This window comes from Delphinapterus leucas, chromosome 2 (assembly GCF_059928025.1).
Source record: "Delphinapterus leucas isolate spDelLeu-1000000601 "Yukka" chromosome 2, BTC_Dleu_Yukka2, whole genome shotgun sequence".
Classification (NCBI taxonomy): Eukaryota; Metazoa; Chordata; class Mammalia; order Artiodactyla; family Monodontidae; genus Delphinapterus; species Delphinapterus leucas.
Genome location: NC_143130.1, coordinates 4,735,445 through 4,757,999, shown reverse-complemented (window position 1 = coordinate 4,757,999; position 22,555 = coordinate 4,735,445). Strand labels below are relative to the sequence as shown.

Below are 22,555 nucleotides of genomic sequence, written 5' to 3'. Positions count from 1 at the left end.
CAGTAGAATAAGAGCTGCAGAATCATGAGTTGAATGCTTGACATATAATAGGTATCCCATAAATACAATTTTTCCCCCTCTTTTTTCCATGCTCTTTAGGTGGAAAGCTTCCCAACAAGCAGTGAAACAGCCTTAGAAACAGAAATTTTTTTTTTATTCTAATATCTCCCTATTAAAAATGACTTTTTTCCTGTTTATCATTAGTAATTGCATTTTCAATTCTTAAAGAAACGTTTTAGGACAATTATTCTTACTGGCCAATTTTCCCAGGGCTCAGTGTTGTTCAGATCACTTGATACTGTTTTTTCTTTTGTATGTGTGTGTCCAACTGTCCATTTCCTAAACTTCCATCCCAAGTGGAAGCTCTGTATGTCTGCAGTTAAATAGTAACTGTCCATTTCCCCCTTCTCTTAGCCACTGGTGACTTCTATTCTACTTGTATCTCCATGAATTCGCCTGTTTTGAGTACCACGTATAAGTGGAACCGTATAATATTTCTCCTTTTGTGTCTGGCTTATTTCATTAAGTATGTCTTCAAGGTCCACCCATGTAGCATGTGTCAGAATTTCGTTCTTTTAGGCTGAATAGTATTCCATTGTATTTTGTTAATCTGTTTGTCTGTTGGTGGAGATTTGGCTGTTGTGAATAATGCTGCTCTGAGCATGGATGTACAGATGTCTGCTTCAATCCCTGCTTTCAGTTCTTTTATGTGCATATTCAGCACATAGTGGTGGAGTTCCTGTGTCACAGGGCAGTTTTATGTCTGACTTTGTGAGAAGCTGTCCAACTTGTCCACAGTCGCTACGTTGTTTCGTTTCGCATCGCCGTGGGCACCGCTGTGCGTAAGGGTTCCCATTTCCCCACATCCCCGGCTGGTTGCCTCTTCCTTTTTAATGTGAAATCGTGTCTCACTGTGATTTCATGTGCAGCTCCCTAATGATGCTGAGCGGTTTTTCATGTGCTTTCTGGCCATTTATGTATCTTCTTTGGAGAAATGTCTGTTTTGAGTCTTTTGCCCATTTTTGAATTGGATTATCATTTTTTTGTTGTTGAGAGGTAGGACCCCTTTATATATTCTGGATATTAATCCCTTATTAGATACGTCCTTCCGTTTCTATCAGGTTAATTTCATCCAATTAGTTAATTAGTTCATTTTATATATTTTTCTTCTCTGGAAGTTTTATTGGGTTCTTTTTTGTATACCACTTCTTTCCTTTGCTATGTTGATGATTCCTTGTACATCCTTGATCATACTTAAAATAGCGTATATAATTTCCACATTTTCATTTGACTGAGTTTTCTCCTAGTTAAGTGTCACTTCTTCCTGCTTCGTCACATCTGGTAATTTTTGATTGAATGCTTAGTATTATGAATTTTATATTGTTGAATGCCAGGTTTTGTCATATTTCTGTTAAAGAATATTGGACTTGATTCTGTTAGAGGTTAGGCCTGGATCAATTTTATTCTTCTGTGGCTTGTTTTTTAAGCTGTTGTTGGATGGATTTAGGATAGTCTTTTGGGATGGTGTAGCCCCATCACCAAGGCCTAAACGCTCTGCTGCAAGGACTGTCCACTTTGGTATGAGCTCTGACAGCTGTGTGAGTTTTGGGAACCCTTCAAAGTAGAGCTCTCAGTCACTTTTTGTCCAGCCTGGTGGGCAGCAGACCTCAGTGGACCCCATGCAGGTATCTAGCACTCTTTCTTCATATAGCTCCTCTACTCTGTCCTGCAAATTCTAGCTCCCACAGCCTGCCGGAATTCTGATTTCTGTCCCCTCAGTTCAGTAAGATCACCACCATCTTCCTGGGATCAGCTTCTCTGTGCTGAGACCCAGAAACTGCCTTTAGACAGAAAGCCTATTTCGCTACCTGGAAAGTGCCCCTGGGTAGAAAGTTGAGGCAGATGTCTGTTTATCTCATTTGTGTTCTTTCTTAGAGATCATCATTCAGCGCTACCTGTGGCCTGATGTCCCAAATGTATTTTAAATATATTTTTCCAGTTTTCTAATTACTTACAACAGGAGTGTAAGTCTGGTTCCAGTTATTCCATCGTGACTGGAAGTGGAAGTCTTGGTCTGTCATTTTATTTTCAAAACTTTCCATCTAGAATTAGCCCAGAATGCCTTATCTATGATCGTTAAGGAAGAGAGCCTGTTAATTTTGTTTGAAAAATTTAAAGGAACTTTTTAGTGTACAGTTTTTCAATTGTGTCATTAGTAAGAATTAAACTTCTCTACCATATTCTCCCTTTTGTATCATAGTCTATTGCCTTTTATAGTTAAGGGGGAAAAAAGTAGAATGTACTACTAATTGTTACATTTCTTATTTTTTAGACCTAAAGATTGTCTTCGGTCTATTATGAGGAGGGTGAACCATAAAGATCCTCATGTTGCTATGCAGGCTCTGACTGTGAGTGGTTTCATTTCAAGATCTACCGCAAAATTGTCTACCGAAATTGAGCCCTTTTAACTCCCTATTTTATACTTTTAGCTTCTAGGAGCGTGTGTATCGAATTGTGGCAAAATTTTTCACTTAGAAGTATGTTCAAGAGATTTTGCTAGTGAAGTAAGCAACGTATTAAACAAGGTAAGGCACATTATTTCTAGAAATGAATTAGCACTGTCTTCTTTCTTCATATATTTTATTGTTCAGTTCTTCACATTTTAAATCCCAAAGGACTAGTCTGTGCTTTTTTTTTTTTTTTTTTTAACTCTTTCTAGGCTATGTGTATCCCATGTATAAGTCTCTTTCTAGGCTATGTCTATCCCATGTGTAAGTCTCTTTCTAGGCTATGTGTATCCCATGTGTAAGTCTCTTTCTAGGCTATGTCTAGCCCATGTGTAAGTCTCTTTCTAGGCTATGTCTATCCCATGTGTAAGTCTCTTTCTAGGCTATGTCTATCCCATGTGTAAGTCTCTTTCTAGGCTATGTCTATCCCATGTGTAAGTCTCTTTCTAGGCTATGTCTATCCCATGTGTAAGTCCGTGTTAGGTTTTGCTGAAGAGACTACACATTTATATAACTTGGAGATTTGGTTTTGGTCAAGCCAAATTAGAATATATTTAACCTCTTTTCTTCACCATTCCTTTCTTCTGATGAAAAATATGTGTCTTTCTCTGAGTAAGAGGTACCAGTTTACTTTAGGCACAGTTTTTATAACCATTTTTTTTTTTTAGTCACAGAGGTCATCTACTTAACTGAATGTAGAGTTAAAAATTCAAATCCAGCAATTTAAGGAATTTAAAAAATTTAATTTACTGAGTAATATGTGAGTTTTCTCAGTAAAAATTCATGCATTCTAAAGGTAATTATTTCTGGCCTTTTTGGGGGGGATAATTATATATAAAAATGTTTTAAGTGTTAAAAGGGAAAATGCTTCATGTTTTTTGGAAAAAATGAGTATTTCCAGATTTTAGTAGGAAATAGTACATAAATAAGAATTTAAAATTCTGTACTCCTTTTAGAACATGGTTATGTGATAATTTTTTCCTGTTCTGCTTTATTCAGTTATTCAGTTATATTTAGGTATTTTGTGCTAATTATTTACCATTCTTTTGATGTCCTGAATGTCCATCAAAATGTACAACGGTTTATGAAGAGATTCTAATGTAATATTTTCCTTAATTGAAAATTTGTACTCAGTATTTAGTAACGTGAACAACTTTAAAAAGCAAACAGTTGCGTATAGGAGAAAGAACTCTTTATTTTTCAAATATTTTACAGTGAACATATTGATTTTATACTTAAGGGGGAAATGTTATTTTGAAGAAATGAAGTTTCCAGGAATATCGGCATATAGTAGACCTCATGCCAGGCCTCAGATAATTAAGTAAATGGGTAAAAACACAGCCATGCACATTAAAAGTCAGGAATTAGGAATAAAGGAATTGTACTATTTATTCTCTGTTTCCAACTTATTTTTCATTGGTCTGCAAAAAAGAAAACAAACTTTTCTATGTCTTCCTCATAGACAACACTTGCTTAGTTGCAAAATACTCTGAAAAGTCCTGTCTTTCTGACCTCCAGAATAAGTTACTATATATCTAATGTCTTAATATGTTATGAGGTATGTGATGGTATCATCTATTTTTTTTCATAGTGTGGAAATAAAACTAGTTTATTTCTAGTAACTATCTGTATTTTCTTATGTGTCATCTATAGCTAGGGATAATTTATGATTTAAAAAGAGATCTGCAACACTTTATAAGTTTTATATTTACGGTATCTGTATTAAATCATTTGCCAGGAAATTAGTGCTTTTTTATTAATTTTTTTTCTCTATTTTTAAGGGTCATCCTAAAGTGTGTGAAAAATTAAAGGCTCTTATGGTTGAATGGACGGATGAGTTTAAGAATGATCCACAACTTAGTCTAATATCAGCAATGATTAAGAACCTTAAGGAACAAGGTGTTACGTTTCCAGCTATTGGCTCTCAGGTATTTTATATAAATTTGTGTGTGTGCTACAGTTCGTTTCTCTAAAGTAGCTATGTTTATTTGAGTTTTTCTTTTTTTCCTCCAAACCCAGGTAGTTTTTAATACTCCAGAGGAATTTTTGTTAATAATAATAATCTTGCATATAAAGTTGCCAGAAAAATATAGTGGAATGTTAATGTGTTCCAACTTCTATTTCCCCACTGTTTCTCCTTCTTTATTAATGAATTCATTTAATTTTTGCAATTAAAAAAATTTTAATATAATTTTAATAATACAGACAAAATTGCTTTATTAGGTAATACTGACATTCTTGTTAAATGCTCTTCGTGCTGTAATTTTATCTACAAAGAATGACAGCTCAAAAATCAGGTTTCCTTAAAATTTAAGGATGTGTTTAGAGGTTCTTTGGATTATGAAATTTATGAGCACCTGTATTTAAAAATGGTAGGGAGATAAAAGGGGGTCATTGGGAAGAAAAATTCCCCTTAAGAGCTGACCAGCACGTACGTGTCTTCTTTCTTTTTCCTAATAAATATGATTGACTGAAAGACTTAACTTGCCTTAAAAAAAAAATTATTTATGTAGTGAGCTCAATCTCTAATTTACGTCACATAGGAGAAAAAAAGGAAGATTATCTCTTTTATTCCTTTTCTATTCCGGTAACCATCCTTTAGGATGCCCAGCTAACTAAGTAGGCTTAAAGTGTGTGGTAACTTACTGCACTGTCTTTCCCCACTGTATGGCTTGGGGTAGAATATAATGAGTGATGTGAAAGCATGAGCAGAAAACTCTTAGTTGTAGAGGGCTCCCATTCAGGGTTTTGACCATTTCAAGGGAATTCTGAAGTGGTTCATCCAGACTTATCTAGACTTTCTTCCCAAGGCACTTGTAATTTATGTAGGTACTCTTGAGATGTGAAAACCTAGAAATATATTTTGGAGATAAAGGAAGAGAGGATATTTTTCTTCTTATTTGAAAAAATTTGGCTTATGAATAGTTTTACAATGATAAATTACATCTTTGAGAAGTAGTCATTCATAATTGATAGCTCATTTTTACTACCTCAGAATAATTTCTGAATCTGTATAATTAAGGAATAATTTTATGCAGAATAATCCAAGATATCTTATAATAAGATATCCTTGACAATAGAAGCAATGTTTAATTATCGAAGAGTAGACTCACTATGGAGAACCAAAGAGTGTAGTTGCTTAGTGGAATGGCAGGTTCTGTATTCTGAGAACCTGTTCCAGAGCTTGTGACTTACAGTGTGGTTGGTTGGCCATCATCATCGCCACCTGGAAGCTTGTGAGAACTGTAACATCTCATTCACGGGTGGAAATGTGCCTCCATAGCAGTGGATTCATTGTGTCCATTTTAACAAGCCCCCCGATGACTCTGTTTTGAGCAGCACGACTCTTGAGGACAGCTTTCAGTGCAGGTGAAAACTGCATTTCAGTCCACAAAGGAACAAAACTGCATTTCAGTCCCTGTAAGAGAAGGAAGAAGAGTTACTGATCCATTTGATACGTAGCTTTGTTTGGTTAGCCTAGAATCTCAGATAGTTGTGGGAACAGCTCTAGTGATCCTCTAATCTAATCCCCTCATTTTACAGATGAGGATACTGAGACCCAGAATGGTTAAGTGACTTGCCCAGGGCCACAGCTAGTAGTTGACAGAGCTGGAACTAGGACACAGGCCTCCTGACTCTCAGTCCAGTGTTCCTTCCACTACACGATCCTGCCTTCCGTTTGATATTGAGGTTAGTAGATATGTGTCTGTCCGGACTAGGCTTCGAAGGACAAGAAGTGGAGTGAACACTGGCAAGAGCGTTTACGTACTAATTGGTGTAGATGTGAGACTACTCTCCTGTTCAAAAGATTCAGGGTGTAGATCAGCAATAGTAAAGTTAAGAGTTACTTTTCTTTTTTGCATCTAGATCTTATAAAATATGTGAAAGCTCATTTTGTTATAGTTGCTGTCTTTCAGCCACAAGAAATATGTAAAATGCGTATAAAGTAACCTATGATGAGGTAGAATGGTGATTTTTTTAATAGTAGTTTCTGAAGAGGTTTTCGTTGAAAACCATGTTTGTAAAGAGCTTCATGTTTAATTAAAAAACAATCTATCATCTGGGATCAACTGCAGAAGTCCCTCCAAATCTTACAGTCACTTAGTTGCTTAAGCTGTTACTACATTTTAATCAGACTAGACCTTTGTTAGCATATTTTTAAAAAAGGTTCTGGAAACAAGAGAATTTTTTAAAGTATATTTTTTCATCCAAGTACAGAAGAAAATAATATAAAAATATTAAGAAAAGTGATACTTGAGTCACCTAACTCTTGCTGCTGTGGTTCTCTTAGCACTGACTTTGGACACTGAGGTTGAAGTGATGCTGGCACTGCTACTGTGTTTGACTGGTTAATCAGACAAGTAGCGTTGCTATACTGGGAACCTGATGATAGAAAGGAACTTTGAAAAGAGAGCAGTTCAGGAATGTAGGGCTTAATATAGCTTGTTTCTGCACTTCCTACTTGACCAGTAGAGATCCCTTCTCAGACCACAAAAGATCAATATGTCTATTTTGTGAAGTTCACAAATTGTGAAAAAAAATTCATATATAACAATAAAGGTTGCCTCTGGTGAAGCATACGTTCAATTTTCAGAAGTGTATGATGATTAAAACATTTTCATTTAAGGAAGATCACAACTAGAGGCGGGTCAGATTGAGAGTGCTTGAAGTTCTATTCACTGAATACAAAAGCTCTCTTCTAATCAGCTTTTCTAAAAATAAATGCCTTGTGTATTTGTTTGACATTATAAATATATTAAGTGAAGACTATTGCACGGTATTTACTATAATGATGAATATTTTGCCTTTCATTTACTCAACAATCATTTATGAGCTCTTGTAATATTTAGCCCCATATACCCTCAAGGAACATGCAGCCTGGTTATGGAGACAGACATGTAAGCAGAGAATTATAATAGGAGCTGAGATTTATTGCCTGTTACTATGTACTGGGCAGTGATCTAAGTGCTATGCATTTGGTAATTTGAATATTTTTTAGAATTTCACTTTTCTTAATTGATGGCTTTGGGAATTACAGTATACATTTGTAACTTGTCACAGTCTATTTTGAGTTAATAGCGAATTATTTCATGTAAAATGTAGAAACCTTGCAACTGTAGAGAGTTTATTTACTCCCTACTTCAGCACCCTTTGTGCTGTAGTTATCACATGTATGGCATGTATCACCTCTGCATACATTTTAAGCCCAGGAGACGACGTTATATACTTGTGATTTAAACCCTGAATGGCCTTCATTGCATCTGACTCTGGAAGCTACGTGTGCTGATTTAATCCTCATGACAGCCCGTGGTGTGTGGGCCATTGTCCTCATTTCGTAGATGAGGAACTTGAGGCCAAAGGAGGCTTTTAGGCGCTCAGGGTTCATGTGTTAGAAGGTGGTGCATCTGGGGTTTGAACCGCATTAGCCTGACTCCCCATTAGCCTGATTCCCCAGCCTGCGTCCTTAACTGTCCTTAACTACCCGAATCATATAATACCTTGTTTAAAAGTGTTACCAGAGGGGCACAGAGGAGGGAAGGCTTAATGAGAGGGTTTAGGAACGTTTCACTGAGAAAGTGATTTTCAGCTGTTCACTGACTGGTGGATTGAATCTCACTAGGAAACAATGTGGATGGAGTACAGTGAGCCAGAGGGGAGGACGTCATGAGTAGAAGCAAACGTGTGTCACAGCGTGTGTGTGTGTGTGTGTGTGTGTGTGTGCGCGCGCACGCCAACAGTTTCTGGTAACTGATAGAATGGTTGAAAAATGAGGCTGGAGTCTCATTGGCCTCGATGGCCACACAAAAACTCAGCAGCCATTAAGACTTTAGAAGCTTGTAATTCTGTAAGTGTGAATCAATGTATGTATTTATTTACTTGTACACTACCTTATATACAAAATATGTTTAAGAGGGACAGTAATATATTGTCAAAATTAACTGCTAGTATTTTGATTTAGAAAATAGTATAATTTTTTTTTTTTTTTTTGTGGTACGTGGGCCTCTCACTGTTGTGGCCTCTCCCATTGCGGAGCACAGGCTCCAGACGTGCAGGCTCAGCAGCCATGGCTCACGGGCCCAGCCGCTCCGCGGCATGTGGGATCATTCCCGGACCGGGGCACGAACCCGCGTCCCCTACATCGGCAGGCGGACTCTCAACCACTGCGCCACCAGGGAAGCCCGAAAATAGTATAATTTTATGAGCATTTGTATTACTGAATATCAATCTGCATTCCTAAAGATAACATCCTGACTTTTGATCTGGAAGGAAACAGTAAAACTCTTGAATAGATATTTTAAAAAATTTTAAACTGCTTGTTTTTAAAGTAGTCACCTCCTTCCCACTCTCAACCCCTTTTTGTTGAAATCTCCTCTAGTCTGTCTTCTCTGGTTTGCATAGTGTCTGCTTCTAGTTTAACCTCTTCACACAAACCTGGGAGAGTGTGGCTAGGCTGTTAACCCTAAGAAAACAAACTCTCTCAGTCTGTTTTCTCCAGTTCTACCTGTTCTCTGGCTCCTTTCAAAGAGGAGGCTGCTCAGGTTCAGATTTCTTTCTTGTTCAGAAGTCTGTGGTGGATTGATGGGAAGGGTCTTGTGAGTTCTTAGATTAGTTGGGGGTAGGAAAATTTGAGAATAACTTTCAAATATCATTTTCCTTTTTTGTGTGTTAGGCTGCAGAACAAGCAAAAGCAAGCCCAGCTCTGGTAGCCAAGGATCCTGGTACTGTGGCTAACAAAAAAGAAGAAGAAGATTTAGCGAAAGGTACATTTTTAAGTCCCTGATCATGGAAAGAAGATAGGTCTCTTACTTGATGTTTATTTTCCCCCAAGATATTTAAAAATAAAAAATAGGAGTTCACAGCTAAAGTTGAAATCTACTTGTTCTCCTTTGTTCCTCTCTTCAGTGTCACTTTTTTCCTCTCCTCTTCCGAGGCAACTGCTATCATGTATGTCCGTTCAGTCTATGTTTCTATAATGTTTTTACTACACTATCTATGTGTCCATAAACAATAGCAAATACTTTTTTGTGTCCAACAAATTCTTTTTCATAAATAGTGTACTCTAGGTATCATCTACAACTTGTTTTTTTCATGCAACAGTATGTTTGAGATCTGTTCATAACGAGACATGTATATCAAGTTCATCTGTTTTAACTGCTACGTAATATTCCAGTGAACTAACAAATATCTGCTGTAATTCATCCTCCTACTGATGGACAGCTGGGTTTTCTGATTTTTTTTTTACTATAACAAGTAAGCTGCACTGAGTATCCTTGTCCACCTTCTCTTGTGTGTGTGTGTGTGTGAGAGAGAGAGAGATTTTGTTTTGTGGTATTGTTGGCTTATGGAGTAGGTACATCTTTAACTTTGCTAAATAGTTATAGTATTTCCTTTTCCATCAGCAGTGTATGAAGGCTTTTATTATTCACTTATTCTTTTTAGACTCATGACATTTGCTATTGTCAGAGTTTAATTTTTGTGAATCTGATGAGTTTGAAATGATACCTAATTGTTTTTAATTTTTATTTTCTTGATTGCTAGTGAGGTTCAGTCCTTTTTTGAACATTTATTAGCTGTTCTGATTGTCTCTCTTTCTATTTTTTTTTTCTAATAATGATGTATAGAACATCTTTATTTTGGATATTAATCTTTTGCCTGTTATATCTGTTATAGATATCTACTCTTGGGTTTTGGCTTACAATTTAAACTTTGATAATGGCATGTTTTATTAAACAAGTTTTAAATTTTCATGTAGTCAAAATTTTTCCTTTTCTTTTATGATTTTGGGTTTTTTTTTTAATGTCTTAAGATATTTTCCTCTCCCCCAGGATCCTGAAAGATATTTTTCTATGATAATTTTAAAGTTTTGTTTTCCCATCTGGTCTTTTATTCATCTAGAACAGAGATGGAAGGGAAGACAGGGTTATGTGTTACACTGAAAGCAGGGTTGTCAATTCATTAAGATTATGTTACAGAGCCTGTGTGACACATGGTGATGGCCTGTATTAGGGGAGGAGATAGAGCAGACACGTTTGAAATCTATTTTGGGGGATTTGTTAGGTGAGACTTTACTGTAGTTATTTCCAAATTCCAGTTCTTAGACTAATTACCTAAGAATGCCCTTTGGAACAATAAAATGTAGGTTCTCAGATACTTCCTTTGAGACTCCTATTTAGTAAGTCTCCAGTGAAGGACTCAAGCTTGGGACTTTGGACTTCCCAAGTGATTTTGATTATTATTTGGTAAACTTAAGCTACAGAAATACATTGAAAAGATGAAAGAAAATATAAAATATCTGCAGCTAAATTAAACAAAATTGATTTGAGCTTATGTCTTTTTATTACCCAGAATATTTAAAATTGTACCTGTTCAGTAAAAATAGTCATCATGCTGTTCAGTTTTTTTTTTTAGTTTATTTATTTTTTAAGCTCTCAGTGTGAATGAATGAATAAAATTGATGACATTATTTTTGTTCAATATATTATATCAGGATATGTCGTAGTTTCCCTCTACATTATTAGAAGAAGAATACTTTTTACCTTCAGATATCTTTTTGTACTTCTTAGGATTGCTGGGTATATTAACATTTGGGGTCTTTTTAATCCCATTATTTTCCAGCCATTGAGTTGTCGCTGAAGGAACAAAGGCAGCAGTCAACCACCCTTTCCAGTTTGTATCCAAGCACATCTAATCTCTTAACTAACCACCAACACGAAGGCCGAAAAGTTCGTGCTATATACGACTTTGAAGCTGCTGAAGATAACGAACTTACTTTTAAAGCTGGAGAAATTATTACAGTTCTTGATGACAGGTGATGGTTACTATTAAGTTGAACATTCATGTGAAAATATATAACATATTCTGTGTTTCATATTATTCTTGCTGAATGCCTTATCAAACGTAATAAAATCAAATACTGACGCAGGTAGTTTTTCTGTAGGATGGTCGGTTGCTTTGCTTGTGTCATACTGTCTGGATTCGTATTTTGTAGCTTAAGTTTTCCTCGTCTATCATTTAAATGGGTTTTATATGTCTTGGAGGCCTAGTTTACTCTATTCATTTTTGGTTCCATCTTATAATATAGATTGTTAAATTAGTAAAAAAAAAAATAGGTTAAGATTTTAGAAAATACACCAAATATATATATATGTATATATATGGAATTTATAAGAAATACAAGATATATTGAATTAATTTATTTGCACAGAATAGTATATCAGTGTGGAACAAATTCATTTTACATGGTGGTATATACGTTATATCATAGGGGAGGTGATACAGTGCATCTGTTTTTTTACTGCAGCTTTATGTTTACTTGAAAATTAGTTGTTACTGATGATTATTACTCATAATGAAGTGCTAAAATTTGCAAGTGTTTTTTTTTTAAGTCTTTATTTTTTTTAAAGGGAGAGCTGACCTGGCAGTTTTTTTTTAAATAAATTTTTATTTATTTTGTTTATTTTTATTTTTGGCTGCATTGGGTCTTTGTTGCTGCATGCGGGCTTTCTCTAGTTGTGGCAAGCGGGGGCTGCTCTTCATTGCGGTGCGCGGGCTTCTCATTGCCGTGGCTTCTCTTGTTGCGGAGCATGAGCTCTAGGTGCACAGGCTTCAGTGATTGTGGCACGCGGGCTCAGTAGCTGTGTCTCATGGGCTCTAGCGCGCGGGCTCAGTACTTGTGGTGCACAGGCTTAGTTGCTGTGCAGCATGTGGGATCTTCCCAGACCAGGGCTCGAACCTGTCTCTCCTGCCTTGGCAGGCGGATTCTTAACCACTGCACCACCAGGGAAGCCTAAATCTTTGTTTTTGAGGTCGGATAAATGCATTAGGTATTTTTGTTTGTTTCGTTTTAATATTTATGTATTTATTTGGTCGCACCGGGTCTTAGTTGCAGCACGCGGGCTCCTTAGTTGTGGCAGGTGGGCTCCTTAGTTGTGGCTCCAGGCCTTCTTAGTTGCGGCACATGGGCTCCTTAGTTGTGGTGTGTGAACTCTTGGTTGTGGCATGCGTGTGGAATCTAGTTCCCTGACCAGGGATTGAACCTGGGCCCCCTGCATTGGGAGCATGGAGTCTTATCCACTGTGCCACCAGGGAAGTCCCTGCATGTGGTTTTTAAAGATCAATTCAAATACATTTAAGATTATTCTTATAGTATCACACTTACATACTAATATGTTTTCTTGAATGGAAGAAAATGAAGTAAAGTTTGAGCTGGTTAGCTGGAAGTTGCACAAAACCTTGATCATTCATTCATTCAAAAAGTATTTATTGAGCACTTGCTAGCTTTCCTTATCCTAGGTGCTGGGGATCCAGTGGTTAGCGTGGGTACGCACCCGGGAGTGTGTTCCTTGTGAACATTTTGTGCTGTAAATGGTGTTACTGTCATGTGTGTTCTCTTGTGGGGGGGAAAGTTTCCTAATGTGTGCTAGAAAGAGCACTGATTAGGAATGGAGGTCTGGATTCAGAGCCTACCGTCTATCTTATTATAAAGGATTCTCACGCGGGAGCCTATGAACCATTCGAAGTTGACAGTTTTCAAGTGTGGGGACCTCTGTTTGAGGGAGAGAGTTCAGAGCCTTGTACTAGATCCTCGAAGCGTTCGCCAGCCTTCCAGAATATGAGAAAGAACTGTGTGTTTAATAGCATCTTATCTTCTCTGAGGCCTCATCTCTAATTTGTAATAATGATACATTCACTTCCTCCACTGGATTGTTGTGAGCTTCAGATCTGGTAATAATATAGGTTAAACACTATAAAAGGTAAAGATACATAGAAATAAAAGTTCTTTGTTATAGTAAAGCATTCTTTCTTGTTTCTCTTAGTGACCCCAACTGGTGGAAGGGTGAAACTCATCAAGGCATGGGGTTATTCCCCTCTAATTTTGTGACTGCGGATCTCACTGCTGAACCAGAAATGAGTAAGTATTTTCCAGCCTGTCAATGGATGATGATCCACAATTCTCTCTAAAATTCAGCTTTCTGGAGCAGAGACTCTCCAAAGTTAGTGCCTCCAAGGTGTTTATTAAAAATGCAGCTCCCCAGTCAGATTATTTATGAGGAGTCATCTAATCATCTAAGAATTGAAATCATCTGTCTACCAAGATTAACTTAAGACAGACTATGGACTTTTCTTTAAGGAAAAAAAAATATATATGTATATATACACACACATATATATGTATGTATGTATACATATGTCATTGTAAAAATGCAGATTAAGAAGTGTTATAGAATTTATGCTTTATGTATTTTTGGTATCATCAGTTGATGAAAGGGTGACAAATGCAGTGTAACCTTATAGAGAGTTCTTCCTATTCAAAGGTTAGCTCATTTCTCTAGTGTCCAGCCCCAAATTTGGAAGCAGTGGCCTCTTAGCAACTTAATAGCTTTCCTAAGCCACCATGTCAGATATTCAGAAGGAGCCATAACGAATCATGTCAATAACTTTTTGAGTTTCAAACCTTTGCTGACCAGGAGAAACAGACTAGAAAGTGGGGCGAAGGAGGAAAAGTGATATTACTGGCAGGCGTAATCATTGCAGGACATGTAACTGCCAGTAGTCTATCGAAATGTTGGTAGGCAGTTCACTGTATTTCTAGGCAATACTGTAATGAATCTTCATAATGATGATTTTGTGGCATCAAGATTAAGTCACAACCTTCCTCTTTTTAAGGAAACAGAAATACGTTCTAATCTAGAAAGATTTCTGTAGCGACTGAAATGGTTAGAATTTTAAGAGTTTTTTTGTAAGTAAGTTAGTAAGCTACAGTTATCTTGGCAAAATATCTCATCTTTCTATAATGCCAGGTAGAAGAGATCAAAGAAAGTTATAACTCACGATCTGCTTTGGTCATTTGTAGTTTACAGGAATTTTAAGAAAAGATCTTTGTCTCAGTTGTCTTTTTATTTCCAACAGTTCTTGGTACTGAATCTTATCCAGAATACAGACTATATAAATGTTTATACAATAAATGAAGCGCAAGTGTCTGTGTATTAACAGTAAAGATACACTTTTCTTTGAAAACATAAAAATGCTTCTCTTTCAAGAGAAGGCTTTAATAACAGACCAGATGTTACAGATCTTTGATAAAGTAATGCCCTCTCCTAGTTATTGTTGGGATGTCTTGTGTCACTTTTATAGAGACAGATTGTGATACCCATTCCTTTAATAAAGTTCTCTTTGGTAAACTCAGAAAACGTCCTGTGGAACCTTGTTTAGATGGCAGTGCATAACGTGCTAACTTTTTAATCTGGGCTGATGGTGGTGGGGGATTTTTGCTTGATTTTTGGGTTTGGGTTTGTTTTTTTTTTTTAATCTTAGAATAGCTGTTGGAAAGGATGGAATTGTCTTGTCTCCATTCAAGAGGAGATCCAAGACCTCAGGTAGATAAAGTAGCCGTCTCATCTTTTTTTTCCCATTATATAGAAATGTAGCCTTAAAATGAATATTCTAGTTATTTTCATGTGTTCACTCTGGACCATGTAAAAGAGAAACCAGAGCATCAGAGCTTGTACAGTGGAGTTACAGTTCTCAGGCTTGGAAAATGAGTGTTAGCAAGATCCTTGTAGCATCGTTCTTTATGAGCAAACAGAAGCCCATTTCACTGAATGTGTCAATTAGAAGTGCCTGACCTACTTAGCTTGTTTTCGTTTTGGAGAGGCAGTAAGATTTTGTGCAAGCACTGTATTTTATGTATGTATATGCATAAACACATCTGTGTGTGTGTGTAAAATATTATTTATACACACATACACATAATATACACACAAACATACACATACATACAAAGTAATAGTATTAGCCCCTGAGAGAAAAAGTACTGCAAACTTGTGCATGGTCAGCTGTTAGGATGTGAAGTCTACCATGTGTTTTCTTATGGGTAGCAGCCAATGCAGTGCTGTCCCAGCTTTCTACTTGTTAATAGCTCAAGATATGAAAGCAAAAATATGTATAGCATATGGTTCTTTTTCTTCCATGGGAAAGTGAAATCAGCTGAAACTGGTTTTGTATGTAGAGTTTTACTTTATGGTGACTTGTGTGGGATGACTGTATTCCTTATATTGGAAATTAACCTATTTTCCATTTATATTCTATAGCATAGAATACATAAGTGATATGACTTCTTGTTCTCGGAGTAAAATCACAGGCCAGATTCCAGTAGTGTGGGCTAATAGAGCTAGAATGATTGGCGTTCAAATCCAGGCTTTGCCATTTATTAGCTTTCTCCTACGCAAGCATTCTTAATCTTTCTAAGCCACTGCTAACCTCATTTACAAGATGGGCATATCTCATAGGATTGTATTGGAGATTCATTGGGGGAAATGCAGTATTCCATTAAGCATATTTAATAGTTTAATTAATATTATTTCCCTTCCTTAATTCTGCCCCTTTCCCATCCCCCTGATTCTTAATTTTTATGAATACTGATTGACTACATTGATATCAGGATGAAAGAATCCGAAAAGGAAGTTCATTCCTTTAAAGCTGTATGTGTTTCTCAGTATTACTTTGGATAAGATTAATTACTATGTTAATCATAACCTTATATTTGCTGGTTAGTGTTACATTGAATCTTTTTAAAGATTGCTTTGTCGAGCAAGAGAAATACGTGCTTCTGGTTTGCAGATCCCTTAATAACCACCTTTTCAGTTGCAAGAATAATGTAACTAAAAAATACAGACTGATTTAGTGGAAAATTCAGATCCCTGCCAAGGCCACTTGTAAAGCTCTCCACTGGCCTGGGTGTCATTCCCTTAGTTTAAAAAAAAAGACTGAGTGGCGTGAGGGGAATATATAGCTAACTTCCCAATTCATTACATTGAAAGAGCGGGGCCTGTGGAAAAGTGGAGATTTTTCTTTGAAAGGACTGGTAATTTGAAAAGAGGATTTATTTTCAATAGCAGAATTCATTTATGCCATTGTAAAACTTTGCTTTCTGTTCAGCAGTTTACTAAACTCTCATATGTAATAGGTGATTAATCTTTGTTCCAGAAATACAGTTCTTATTTTTAGTGAAGTATCTGTTATAGAAAACATAAAATCTTTAGAAGAAAAAATTAAGAAGTCTTCACAGAATTTCATAATGTCATGTTCTGTCATGGTTGCCTAAATCTGCAACCGAATTATCCCTTAAACTGAGTTTCTCAGATTGAAGGGAATACAAGAAAAATCCAAGTTCTCTCCTTAAAGTGCTTTTAAATAAAATTTTAAATTTATAAGGAAATGATAAATGTTACATGTTTTACAGTTAAAACGGAGAAGAAGACGGTACAATTTAGTGACGATGTTCAGGTAGAAACGATAGAACCAGAGCCGGAACAAGCCTACATTGATGAAGTGAGTGATTTCCTGCCTGAGAGCATCATACTGAATTCACTATTGAAGTTGCAATGGTTTTCTTCTCTTATTTAAAAAAAATTCAGTACTTGATTAATGCATGTGTTTTGTTGTTATACAACTTCAAACAATACAGACGAAGCAAAGATTCTCCTGGAAAGTTCCTCCCTAGTCCCATTCTTACCATGTCAGTGCTTATAGTTGTACCTCATTATTTTAATTCCTGCTTAATATTCCATAGAATGGACTTATCATGACTTCATTATTCTGTTGTTGGACGGTTAGGTTGTTTTCAGTTCTTTGTGTGTTTTTTGCTATTACAAACACTATTATAATGAGACTTTTTGGGTATATTCAAAAGAATGTGTGACTTTTTTTTTTTACATCTTTATCAGATTATAATTGCTTTACAATGTTGTGTTAGTTTCTGCTGTATAACAAAGTGAATCAGCTATACGTATACATATATCCCCATATCCCCTCCCTCTTGAGCCTTCCTCCCACCCTCCCCATCCCACCCCTCTAGGTCGTGTGTGACTTTTATTTTTAAATGCTCTGGAAATTATATTCTTTGTAACATTTTAAACTAATGATGAAAAACGAGATGTCATCTTTAAACTATGTGAGGGGATTTGTAGGTTTTTAGCCTGTTTTTAGAGGAGCCAGAAGCAGAAAGTTTGAAGAGCGCTGTTTTAGCAAAACGGGTTGTAGAAGCTGTGCTGAGAGCCCCCAGAGGATGTACTGGAGTCAGGGAAAGTTAGGTTTGGCTATAGCATTCCATCGGAAAATGCATGCTAGCGGTCTATCTAGAAACCTCATTTCTCTGATAGTAGACAATTTCAAATAGGTTGTAGAATTCTGTAAACAAAGAGAAGAGAAATTACCCACATGTTAGTTGACTCTCACTCTCATTTTACCGCCCTCTCCTTTTTTTGGCTGTAGGCAAACTTTTCTGACATGTGCCTTCTTTTTTAGACTACGTAAAATGAAAATTGTGAATCTTTTACGTTGAAAAATAATATCCATTTCTAATATGGAATTCTTTTGACTTCAGAAGAGTGTTTTAATATACGTGTGTCGTTTTCACTCTCTGGTGATTAATTCATCTCTCAAGCTGTTATCCTTCTGTACAGAGTATAGAGTTTTGTTTTGGTATAAATAACTACTTTGCTTAGAATTGGTACTCTTTAAATTATTTACCTAAGTAACTATACTCAGTAGCATAACCATGTAAAAACCATGAATGGAGAAAAGTTTGTAATTATTACAGTAATATTCTTTGGTACATGAGATATATATTTTGGTTTTTTAAAACTTACGTACAGATACATCTCTACTAATGTAATGTATAGATGTATTTATGTAATGATGCCTTCATTAGTTCTGTTGGTCTTACAGCAAAAGATTCTGAAATAGATCTGAGTCATTGCTTTGAGATGCCTTCCAGCCTTTCACATAGGAGAATAGAGAAGCCATAAATCTTCCTCCTTTTTTTGATGACAAAGCGAAGCATTGGTGGAAAGAGAATGTAGAGTAAATCCTTCTGGTGCTACTTAGAAGAACAGCTGTACCAGAGCTGAGCTGTGCCTTACTGAAACAGCTGCTGTATTCTCCCTTGTACAGAAGTAGTAACGGAGCTGTTAGTCACACGTACTGCCAGCTTGAGAGAGAGGTTACACCTGTCAGCATGGCAAGACTACAGCTGCCCCTAAACAAAGTGACACAGAAGTCCACTAGCATGACTTAAGAGATTAAAGAACTCACATGTTGTAAGTTTAAATGTTGCTCTATTTTTTCTCATCTAAGAATTTCTGGTAGCCGTTTCAAAAGGGCTCTGACTTCACATGATAGTAAAGAGAATACACAGACAGTAAATACATAGAAGCGAAATTGAAGTCTTCATATCTGTGCATTACAGGATTAGCCACTATCTAACTGATGAAGTGAGAAGGTATTGTTGCATAATGATTTGTTACTTTTTATAGTAACAGTTTAATTTCTGTAGGATAAAATGGACCAACTGCTACAGATGTTGCAAAGTACGGATCCCAGTGATGATCAACCAGATCTTCCCGAGTTACTTCATCTTGAAGGTAAACCTTGTTTTCCATTTCCCTTGCAAATAAAGAATAATTAGGATTAAATCTAGTGTTCTGTTACAGAGTGGTTTTATATTTAAATAAAATTGAAAATGGTATAAACAATGTTAACATTTCTGACTCTTCTGTGACCAGTCTCACGTTTATATGCAGTTTAATTGAACCTTTGGTAGAATTCAAATTCGTATACTTTTCTACCCAAATTAAATATTTTATTCAACGTTTAAAATGTTATAAAATGAAAATTGGTATTAAAAATTTCTGAGATCAATACAATCAATCTAAAGTATTGATTTTATAAATAGCTGGGAAAATCAGTCTTGGGTTCTGTGGGCTAAGATTAATTAATAGAATTTTTATTATTCCAAATTAGATCTTTTATTCCTTAAACTACATGAATATCCATCAGAGAGTTGCTTTCTTTTGCTGCATTTTCTTATATTTCTTTAAATCTTGTCATCTTAGCCATGTGTCACCAGATGGGGCCTCTCATTGATGAGAAGCTGGAAGATATTGACAGGTAAAAGAACATGCGCTCCGTCTGTACTGTGTACCTTCTTCTCCACAGATCTCTCTAAACTGCATATTGGAATAGAGCTGCCTTGTATTTTATTTTATTTTCATTTTAAAGATATGGCCGTTCTCATTCACTTGTTTTCTACTTGATGTGGGAATTAAAATTAGACCCATCTGCCCCCACTCCCGCTTTTAAATGAGGATTTACTTGACTTTCATTATGTTAGTCTGTTTTAAAAATAAGGGTTAACTATTATAATCATATTTGCTGTAAGCGGCATCATCAGGGCCCACACATGACCCATCTGTTATTAATGAGGGAAACCTGGATATTTGAGGTAAAGTCAAGTACAATAAGCTAGAGTCCTTCCAGCACAGCACCTAAATCTGAAACAGTTTTGGTTGCCTTGGATTTTTTTTTTTCATTACAAGGTTAAATTTTTAATAACGTCTACTTACACCACTCTTTGCCATTTTTGCTATTTTGATGCATCTTATTATTTAGAACATTATATCATTTAAATAGCAGTTATGTGTCACATTATTGTATAATATTTCAGAAAACATTCAGAACTCTCAGAGCTCAATGTTAAAGTGATGGAGGCCCTGTCCTTGTATACCAAGTTAATGAATGAAGATCCAATGTATTCCATGTATGCAAAATTACAGAATCAGCAGTATTACATTCAGTCATCTGGTGTTTCTGGTTCTCAGGTAAGCTTTTAAAAATGCAAGTATTTCGTTTTAAATTCTCAAATATATCTGAGATTATTTGGAATAGCTGTGTTTTTGTAGAAAGTGAAACTTTCTAAAAGTGATGTTTGGAGTAAAAATAAAGTTAAAAAGATTTTTTCACTTGACAAATACAATGTGTAGTATGCTAGCTATAATAATAGTTCTTGTTCTAAAAAATTATTTTTCTGCAGGGGTGCACGTCAATCACTGTCAAGCTTTAAAAAAAAAAAACAAAAACAGATACTTTGACTCTACCCAGACCTATTGAATCCAGGCATGAGGCCCAAACATCTGTATATTTTTAAAGCTTCATATCTAATTATCTAGTTAAGAACTACAATTTTTGTCTGTCTGAGTAAAATTTCTAATTATTACTAAATTCTTGTGAGTATCTACCACTTTCAGTTTTATAGTGACTTTCTTTAATCTGCATTTTTTCCATTCCTTTACATGAGAATGTGTGTAATGCAACAGAGAGCGCTTTTTCCTCTCGTCATGCCCAGCATCAAGAGCCCATTTCCCACAAACTCACTCAGTTCAGGGTATAGGGAGTAGTTAGTCAGACACAGCATTTTATCCATGTAGGGTAGCATAAACTTTGTGCAGATGAATTTTTTTTTGACGCAGTCCACTTCTGGAGTGAGGGGCCAGAACCCTGGAGAAGAGCAGCCAGGCCTGAGAAACGTGAGGCTGGATGACACCTACCCATGAGTCTTGATGCCAGTGTGAGCCAGCAGACAAAGAGAAACCCTTCACGTTCAATTCGCAAAGTACAAACAGTTGTATTTGTGAGGACTGGACTAGCTGCGTCCATAATGAAGACCTTTTGGATTCTGTGTGTAGTGAGTCTCGTGTGGCTTAACACAGCCTTCAGATGATTGTTGTTTTGTTTCCTGATGAGTGTGTTACTGTCCTAACAGCTGCTACAAGTCTCACTCCCTGGACAGTGGAGTTCTGTTTTCAAACATGTGAAATGGAAGGATCTAATGGATACTACAGAAAATTAGAATATTATGTGTGTTTAAGATTCGGGGGGCACTTAAGACTAATCTCTTTAGCTTAAAACAAGTATAGTTTTTAGGTGCAGGGGTACGCAAACAGTGGCCCAAGGGCAAAGTCCAGCCTCCCACCTCTTTTTTAAAATCAATTTTTACTGGAACACAGCTGTTCTCATTCGTTTCTCCATCGTTGCTGGCTGCTTTCTCTATGGGCAGAGCCCAGTAGTTTCAACAGAGCGCACATGGCCCACAAAGCCTGCCCCATTTACTGTCTGGGCCCTGGACAAAGAAGTCTGCTGACCTTGCTTTAGGAGGATAGCTTGCTCTATGTTCAGTAAGCTGTAACTTAGGAGATATATCTCTGTGTAGATGCCTAGAAACAAATGCAGACTGTTGCTGTAATGCAGTGAATTCAAACACACTTCTTCAGCATTTGGGGGTTCATTTTAGGGAGATACAATATCAACGTGGAAAGAGGGATTATATTAGTATAAAATTTCAAGGTAAGTTTCTTTACTGCTTCTGTACGGAGACAGACACGAGTTTAGCTAATGTTTCCCTAAAAACAAAAATCATCAGAAGCCCACTTCACTGAAAAGCACTTTTTAAAACGCCTGTCGTAAAGCAACTGTACCCCAATTAAAAATAAATAGCTAAATAAAATCTACATAAAAAAATAAAATGCCTGTCGCCAGAAGAACTCAGAAAACCATTTCAGAGATGTAATCGTTGCTCTTTTGTAAGTGAATGCATGCCTGTTGAAATCCGAGGGACCCTAATGTGTTTTGTCTCTGACTGTCCTAGGTGTACCCGGGCCCTCCTCAAAGCGGTGCCTACCTGGTCGCAGGGAGCGCGCAGCTGAGCCAGCCCCAGAGCTACAGCCTTCCCCCAGAGCAGCTGTCTTCTCTCAGCCAAGGAGCTGTGCTGTCTGCCAGCCCAGCCCTTCCTAGTCAGCAGGCTCAGGCTTCCTACCCCAAGTAATGTGATCATTGGCTCTTGTTTGCTTTTAGTGCTGTTAAAACTCTCAGGTGCCCTTGGTCGTCTGTAATCATAAAAAATGGATAAGAAAAATCCAGGGTAGGTGTCAGCACTGATGCCAGACGGTCAGCCCCGTCTGTGGTGGCAGGTGGGTTCTGTAGGAGCCCCCTGCAGTGCTGCAGTCCTAGCCAGCATGCCAGCCCTCTGTCCTATTGAGTCCTTGAACTGCTGTATTCTGGTTTTAGCTTTGTGTTTTTTATATTCCTTCCATCATAATTTCTTTTGTTTTAATCCGAGTCTGTGATAATATTTGTTAAGAACTTCAATGTAACTTAAATTTATTTTGATAACTATAATTTAATGCTTTACACAAATTTCACATAAAAGCTGA

General features: G+C 36.6%; 1 protein-coding gene across 4 annotated transcripts in view; it reads left to right on the top strand.

The window, feature by feature from the left end:
- The window catches only part of STAM (signal transducing adaptor molecule), a 67,090-nt gene that overhangs the window by 29,870 nt on the left and 14,665 nt on the right, over nucleotides 1–22,555 (top strand). For 2 of the 4 annotated variants that reach the window (XM_022580612.2, XM_089906367.1), the window contains exons 3-13: nucleotides 2,333–2,408; nucleotides 2,490–2,585; nucleotides 4,289–4,435; nucleotides 9,178–9,268; nucleotides 11,124–11,316; nucleotides 13,325–13,419; nucleotides 16,750–16,838; nucleotides 18,844–18,931; nucleotides 19,403–19,457; nucleotides 20,014–20,167; nucleotides 21,991–22,163. In XM_022580612.2, coding sequence (XP_022436320.1) covers nucleotides 2,333–2,408; nucleotides 2,490–2,585; nucleotides 4,289–4,435; nucleotides 9,178–9,268; nucleotides 11,124–11,316; nucleotides 13,325–13,419; nucleotides 16,750–16,838; nucleotides 18,844–18,931; nucleotides 19,403–19,457; nucleotides 20,014–20,167; nucleotides 21,991–22,163 — 1,257 coding nt within the window. Of the gene's footprint in view, nucleotides 1–2,332; nucleotides 2,409–2,489; nucleotides 2,586–4,288; nucleotides 4,436–9,177; nucleotides 9,269–11,123; nucleotides 11,317–13,324; nucleotides 13,420–16,749; nucleotides 16,839–18,843; nucleotides 18,932–19,402; nucleotides 19,458–20,013; nucleotides 20,168–20,815; nucleotides 22,164–22,555 lie in introns of those variants that run through there. The other 2 variants (XR_002645587.2, XM_089906368.1) reach the window with 2 other exon arrangements.